The following is a 7780-nucleotide window of genomic DNA, read 5'->3' on the forward strand; positions in this document are numbered from 1 at the left end:
GGCGGGCGTCGTGAGCCAGGTACGGGCGCGGCGGCCGGGGGAGGCCGAGAGCGCCGGCCCGGGGCCGGGGCCGTGCTGGGGCCGGGGCCCGGTGTGGGCAGCGCGTTGGCCGAACAAACGCGCCCCGCGGCCTCCCCCCGAAGTAGGGAACGAGGAGAAACCACGGGCCGACGTGACCGGGGGTTGTGGCAGGCGGGGCGCGGCGGGGGCCGCGCTCAAGCGGCTGCTGAGGCTGGGGACAACGGGAAAAAGAGCGACTAAATAAAACTGCAATAAAGGCTTGGAGAGACTCGGACTTGGGTGCTGTGTCGAAGTTCCTCTTCCTTCTGTACCGCTCCCTCAAGCACTTGCTCTTCAGTGCTTTTTAACTTGAAAGGCTGAGGTTTTCCTTTGAGTGCTGGACATCATTGCATTTTGGTTAATGGTAATTTTTCTTATCAGGAATAACTACCTTCTAGGCTGTGGTTTTTTGAGTTACGCGAACCTTTTTGGTGATCTCTAGTGCATTCTAGTGACATGCAAAAGCCTTTCAGAGTGCTCTCACAGTCTTTCATGCAATTTTGTTTTTACTCACATTTATTTCCCCAAGATAATGCATATATTTTATGAGATGCTCAGAAGAAATTTAATATATTGCTTAGTGAAATTGATTGGCTTTAAATAGTCTAAAGTTACTGTTAAATCTTGAGAATTTACCCAATACCTACTTGCTGCTGTCTGCACTTTTCCCTGCTCTTTTCCTTTCACAGGAGACTTTGGATTTAACATGTAAAAAAGCCCCATGTTTTGTGAAGTTCTCAGAGATGGAGCAAATCACAAACATTCAAGCTGAAATCAATCAGGTACAGCCTCTACTGTTGTCAGTAAACTTTCAGCACTCCATACATGGAGGTAATATGTGTCACCAAACGAGGCATTAAACTGAAATGTGCAATTGCTTCACATTTTTTAACAATTTAATTGTTTAACAGTTGGCAGTTTTTCCCCATGGACTGATTTGTCACAAAGAAAAGAACAAAATGATAAAATAAAAGTTTTCAGCATAACTGGAAAGACATAGCAGTTTGCATCTTTGACTGCAATGTGACCTGAAGCTTTCTGAAGAAACTGAGAAACAAATAAGAATGTGTAATTGACTTCATCTGCAAAAAAAGGTGTTTCCTTATAGACAACTGAACCATTTTCTTGGTTAGCAAGAGCTAACCTCAGTCATTTCCTACTGTCTGCATTAGCTGTTGGGTTATATTTTATGATGACGTATTCTGAGCATTTGCTGGCTAGTGGGAAACTGTGCCTATTAAATTATACAATTCAGGCTCCAGCAGCTACAAAGCCTTACTGCAAAGCAGTGTGACAAATGCCCGTGTACTTTTTTGGAGAACAGGTTAGACAGCTGGCATTGTCCTGCCCTACTGTCAAAAGGAACAGTTTCCAGCTGAGTAACATGGCTACTTAACCTTCTTTGCTGGAAGTTTTCATGCACAGAGTAGACTCTGACAGTGATCAAGGAACGCAGTTGTTCCCTGTGTGTCCTGAAAGACTGATGCCATTCTCTTCTCTTTTTCTCAGTCTTCTCCAGTCTAGTCTAAAGAATCACAACTCTTTCAGCCATTTCCAATAGTTATTTTCTTCTGAACAGGTTATAATTCTTCTTGTTTTTTAAAAGCACACAAGAAGGGAAAACACCTGCTCAACAGTTCTAAACAGGTTTTACTGTCAAGTTACAACTCTGTTCATCTGTCCTCAGCATCCAGTAACATTCACTTTAAGCCTCTCTTTAATCTACCGTTTTTTCTTGCTACTTCTCTTGCTTATTGATTTCGATCAGGAATGCAAGAACATTTTTTTGGTCTCCTTTCGAAGTATCTTTTTTGGTTAATAATATGAATCACAGACAGGTATCTGCTGCTCTTGCACTTGTTCATTGAAAAGAATTACAGCTAAGAGGTTCATGTGAGATAGCTTGTCCCTCAGCTTAAAAAACAGACAAACGAACTAAGCCTAACCTTTACCAGAAGGAGGAGACTTGCTGTGACTTTTTTTTTTTTTAGCACAATATAGACAATGAAACTGCTCTGTGGGTGATAAAAGCTTCTGTGTTTTAAAAATAAATTGCCTGATCTGTCTTTCTCAGCACAAATTCCCAATAAATCACCAAACTGATTTTTACGAGTCTTTTCCTCTTGACCAAAAAAACCTCAACAGCGAAAACACCACGAGAGTGCCTTGGTCTCTCTCTTGGTGTCTCTCTCAATCTCTTAATTAAAAATATGCTTTCATTTTCATTTGATTTTTATTACTGTTGTAGAAAAAATTGGAAACTGAAATCCTGCAATTGGAGAAGGAGACAGCAGACATTACTCACCCTTTTTACTTGAGTAAGTGCAGTTATACACTAGAAAAAAGAAGAGTGTTAAATGACTTCATCAGCAGATTAATGCTTCATCTGAGTACATGACGTTTCTAGGAATTATTGCATCTGTCATCACTGGATAGCTTGTTAGAGGTGGCAGGTGCTTAATTAGCCCCTAAAGAACACACACCACCTACTGTGATAGTAGAAGCTGTGTGTGTGGAATTGCGTGTCCTCTTGTCCCCAAGGTCAGTGGAACATCAGGGGTTCTGAGATCATCAATATAATCTGTTTTGCTTCCCTTGGCCTGTGTGCTGCTTCTCTGCTTTTCCAGCAACCTGATGTGTGTATTTTTGCCTCATCTGTAATGTCCCTAGAATTGCTTGAATTTTTATTTTAGTGTTTTGGGAGCATATGTGTTTATTTCTTCAGTATTTCTCCCTTGCTTTCACCACTACAACTTGATGGATGTTTAAAAATTTTCTAGCTTGCTAATGCTGTGTTATGCTAATGACTTATATTGTAATACTTCAATTCTATGAAATAGATTAAGAAGTGGATTTCATCTCTTAAAGACATTTTACTTAGAACTACAGATAATTTAAAACAACAAAGCTGTGTATCTAAAAAGTAGATATGACTTTCTTCAAAATATATTCTGATGTTAAGTCCTGTACAAGTCCTGTACAATCAAACACAAGTCACTCTAATTAATTATCTTTCTTGAGTGCAAACTGTCTTGTGCAGTATATCAGACTTTTTCTTTATACCTTTCTCCAGAAGAAATTTTGGTATTCTTTTAGCAGGCCAATAGTTTCAACTTTGCAATTTTATTTTATAGGCAAAAAGTGCCAGATCTTTCAAGATATGAACAGACACTTGGAAGCAGTGCTGAAAGAGAAAAGGACTCTCAGACAAAGGTTAATGAAGCCCAGATGTCAAGAGAACCTGCCTATTAAGGCTCCTTTCCACAAGTAGGCATATAGAAAATAATTGTTTTGTGTATGCTTGAATCCAAATCAATTTGAACTCAGAGGCAGTAAAAATTACATGCTCTCATTCACTTTTGCATTGAGAAGAAGAGAAATAAAAATAACTAGTGGAACCTCAGCTAAAAACGAATAGTTCACTCATTGGCTAAATTTACAGAAAGATGTTGATAAGTCTTTTCATGAATATTTGCTTAGGGTGATTTGGTCTTGTCTTCTGAAGATTTCACAAAGATTCATGTTGTATCTTTTTAGAAATGTATTAAATGCTTGATTCGTTATGCTTCTCTATAAGCAGGAAGTGTTATGTTTGCCATCTTGCTTTCACTGTGACTTGCTCAGAATACACATGTGGATGATTCACACAGATGCATAGTATGCTTTAAAAATCTAGTCTTTCTTGCTGAGGTTACTAAAGAAGTGTACGTTTACTCCTGTAATTCCTGAGTAATTGTTGCTGAGAGTAATCAAAGAATTGTAATCGTTGAGAAATCAATTAGATCGTCAGGGACTCTCATAAAACTAGAGGAGGGGATTAAGAAAACCCACAGGGAAAGTAGTAAGAGCTGGAAAGTATTAAATCCTGCATTGTTTTGCACAGCTTTTGAGTAGGAGGGTTCATTCTTGACTACAGGTGTGTAGTAGAGTTGTTGACTGAGGCTGTGACTTTCATTGAGAAGCTTGAAAGCCATTTGCAGAACCTAAGAAGCATCCCTCAGATACCCAGCATCATGAAGAATATGGTGAGTAGCAAAATAACTGAGCTTTCTATGTCTTCCAGCATTAAGAACTCAATGCTGTTTGTGTAGGTTAGTTTTGTGTCTTGCTAGTATGACAGGATATATAGGGATGAAATGCATCTCTCTTCTTTTTCAGGACACTGCTTTGACAAAAACAGAGGTGCTAGTGACAGACTTGGAGGAACTGACAGAGCAAATACTGAAATGGAGGGAACTGCAAAAAGGAGTGCATTCTGACAGCATCTGCAATACTGTTGAACTGGACTTTAGCTTTCCTTTAACCTGACAAATCATTTTTTTCCACAGATAGGATGGCCATTCAGAGAACTACCCTTTAACAGTCTTCTGTGAAAACTACAGTATAATTGTGCCTTAATCCAACAGGGACTTTAGAGCTAGTTATTTTTCTGTTCTTACATGATATTTGAGTGGTTAACAGTTCTCAGCTATAAAAAAAATAAATGCAATTGGACAATGAGCAATAGCTCATACAAAGACAAACCAGTGAGAAGACTGTTAGGGAGTTCCTTTCTGAAATAGGCAGAGTTGCCTTAGAGCCTGTATCTTCAGTGCAGGGTTTTTTTTGATATTGGTCATGCATTTGCTATAATGTCCACATTTGTTTTTGTAAGTGCTATATTTTATATGTCATGATAAAACTTCAATAAATGCACTAGATTATTAAGAGCTAAGTCTTTTTATATTTTGTTACAAAATCTCATAATTAAAACAAAAGAACAATACAAAGTTGGTATGGAAACATAATCTGGAACCTAAGAGTTCCAACCACCACCAGGTGGGTGAAACTGGAACACTCTTCACGGAAGCAGTAGAAACAAGGAGTCTAAGTAGTTTTAAGTTAGCCTGTATTATGACTATGATGTGGTGGTTTGGAAAAGCAGGGAATGGGCTAAGTGATACATATAATTTCTACTAACTTGTAATCTGCATTTCTATAATAGTGATAAATATATTCTTCAGTCTCTCCTTTTCTATTGCTTGTCCTATCTTCAGTGCTTCCCTTAGAATAAAGCTCGTGTTCCATGGGTATGACTGACAATTTAGCAAAAACATTGATTGCTTCAGTTTGCAGCCTTAATAACTTGTATGTCATTAAAAGATTTGTTAGTAAAACATCACTGACAGGATATCTATAAACCAGGATAGTTGGTTGACTGCGGGATGTCAAGTTTTATATTCAAGACATGGGCAAACTGGAACTGATGCAGATTTATTGCTTTCTATTGCTGCATAGATCAGATCCTTTGTCATCTGAATTCTTACGTTCAACTTCTTGATTTCTAGTTTTAAAAAATAGCCCATTATTGGAGAAGAGAAGACTGAGAGGAGATCTTATCAATGTGTACAAATATCTTAAGGGAGGGTGTCAAGAGGATGGAGCCAGACTCTTCCCAGTGGTGCCCAGCAACAGGACAAGAGGCAACAGGCACAAACTGAAACGCAGGCAGTTCCATCTGAACATGAGAAAAAACTTCTTCACTGTGAGGGTGACAGCACTGGAACAGGTTGCCCCGAGAGGTTGTGGAGTCTCCTTCTCTGGAGATATTCAGAACCCACCTGGACGCGATCCTGTACAATGTGCTCTAGGCTTGAGCGGGGGGGTTGGACTAGATGATCTCCAAAGGTCCCTTCCAACCTCAACCATTCTGTGATTCTTGATTATTTTTTGAAGGTAACCATTAGGTGGCTCAGTAGCCCACAGATTTCACTGTAGTTATCTGATTAACTGTATGTTCACATCTGTACATCATTGTGCACACAGCGTTTTACAGATGAGAAACAAAGTAGAATGAAGGAAGAAATACTTGATACTTGAGCACAGTCTGATCTGAGTTACCTGTAGTTGGTCTGCCTTATATGAAATATTTTGAAATTTACTGAGAATCCTATTACTAATCTTTGTAAAATGTATCATTCTTTTGGTTGTGATGTCAAGGAGTCTAAGTGCCTAACTGTTCTCTACTGTAGTACATAAGTGTAGCTGATTTTCCCCTCAGCTTCTGTTGAGAAAGAAGATAGAAATGACTTGGATTAAGTCAAGTAGAATGTTAGTAGATGGGATCTAAGAATATAAACTGGAGTTTGACTCCTGTAAATTTTAATGGGACCTTTTTGTGAGCACCTGTTATATATCATTGCAGGATTAGAGCCTGAAGTCCTGTATGACTATCATTGCAGATGTGGAAAGGAAAATCTTCCACACAATTGCAGAGGAGCTGTGATTTTTTTACTAAAATTTTTTTGCACATTCTGTGATACAGAAAGGAACAGAATCCAGACTTCTGGAATCATGGTCCTATACCTCAGTCACAAGGTTAACCTTTCTCTCTCAGATTATTTTATAGTGGTGCTTTAGGTGGGTAAATTAAAGCTGTCATAATTTAATGCTTCCAGGAGTAGGATGAAAAAATTTCTAGTTAGTTTGTTCATTTCTAGTTAGTTTGTTCATTATAATTCCTTAAAACAGAAACAAATATATATTTTTGCCATATCCAAAGAGTTAAGCATATTTTTTTTTGTTTTACCCTATCCATTATTGGAGAGTTGACTTGGGAGATAGTAGCGTTTGGCTAATATTATTTGCCATTGACATGCTAATTTATTTTTATAATATGATTAAAGGAGTAAGAATATTGAAGGAAGCAATGATTCAAAGCTTGCAGGTATTTAACACTGCTGTTGTGGGTCATGAATTGGGGAAAAATGTTGAATCTGCAGGATCCATACCATAGTCACACTGGAAGTTTTGTGTATTGTGAGATCTTTTTCATTTAGACTTAATGTTTCTGGAGCTTAAGGCAAACAGTTTAATGAGGAGAACTTCATACTTAAACTACTAGTAAACAGGATAATTAAATGGCAATGTGTGTATAACTTGCTTAAAATGGACCAAAAGGCATTCCTATACCATGTAAAAAAAATTACTGGAATTGAAAATGCAAACACAATGTTAATTAGGAAACTCAGCACAAAGCTTCTAATATTTTGAAATGCAAACCTGGAAAAAAGTCCAATAAAAGTGGGTGACAACATTGGCAGAAAACAAACAGGAATTGTCTCTTGAGCCTGGTATTCTACGTATGGGTGTGACTAATGCTACTTGCTTTCACATCTGCACAGTGGTGTTGGTAGTCAAGAGGGACAATATTCTAAACCAATTTTTTTTCAAGTTTCAGTGATTTTAATTTTATTCTAAGTGCATGACCTTTATCAATACAATAGCTTGAAACGGAGTAAAATAGATTGAAGTTCTCTGGAGGTTTCAAAGATTAATTTTATACAATAAATATAACTTGCTGGAGTTTTTAAAGTAATTTAAAGCAGTCAAATGCTTGGTTTTTCTTTAGCATTAGTAAGAAATGGATGCTTACCTTCCTTAAATTCTTGTCAAATTACTTAAAGGCAGTGTGCTTTGCTGCTTAAAGCCCTTTGGTTTTATGATTGCCTGCACACTGCTAGGAAGAGAAACGCGAACAGATGTACTTGGGATCACACTGCCAGTTTTCACTTCCGAATTGCACTGGTTTCATGACGCCGGCCCTAATGAGACCCGTCCTGACAGCACCCGCCTGTCGCACTACTGCCGCCCGGTTCCCTGCCATAAACTCCGAAAGGCGGCAGCGAGGGAGCTCCGTGGCGCTGCGGGGGAGCCGGCGCCCGCGGCGCGGGGCGGTCGC

The 7780-nt window shown here is 38.7% G+C and overlaps 1 protein-coding gene across 1 annotated transcript in view; it reads left to right on the forward strand.

The window, feature by feature from the left end:
- Window positions 1-6: 6 nt before the first annotated feature.
- STARD9 (StAR related lipid transfer domain containing 9) overlaps window positions 7-7780 on the forward strand; it is a 123297-nt gene continuing 115523 nt past the window's right edge. The window contains exons 1-4 of the mRNA XM_026061612.1: window positions 7-19; window positions 750-842; window positions 2309-2378; window positions 3195-3327. Coding sequence (XP_025917397.1) covers window positions 804-842; window positions 2309-2378; window positions 3195-3327 — 242 coding nt within the window. The 5' untranslated portion in view covers window positions 7-19; window positions 750-803. The remainder of the gene's footprint in view (window positions 20-749; window positions 843-2308; window positions 2379-3194; window positions 3328-7780) is intronic.

Source organism: Apteryx rowi, unplaced genomic scaffold, assembly GCF_003343035.1.
Source record: "Apteryx rowi isolate R43461 unplaced genomic scaffold, aptRow1 scaffold_183, whole genome shotgun sequence".
Classification (NCBI taxonomy): domain Eukaryota; kingdom Metazoa; phylum Chordata; class Aves; order Apterygiformes; family Apterygidae; genus Apteryx; species Apteryx rowi.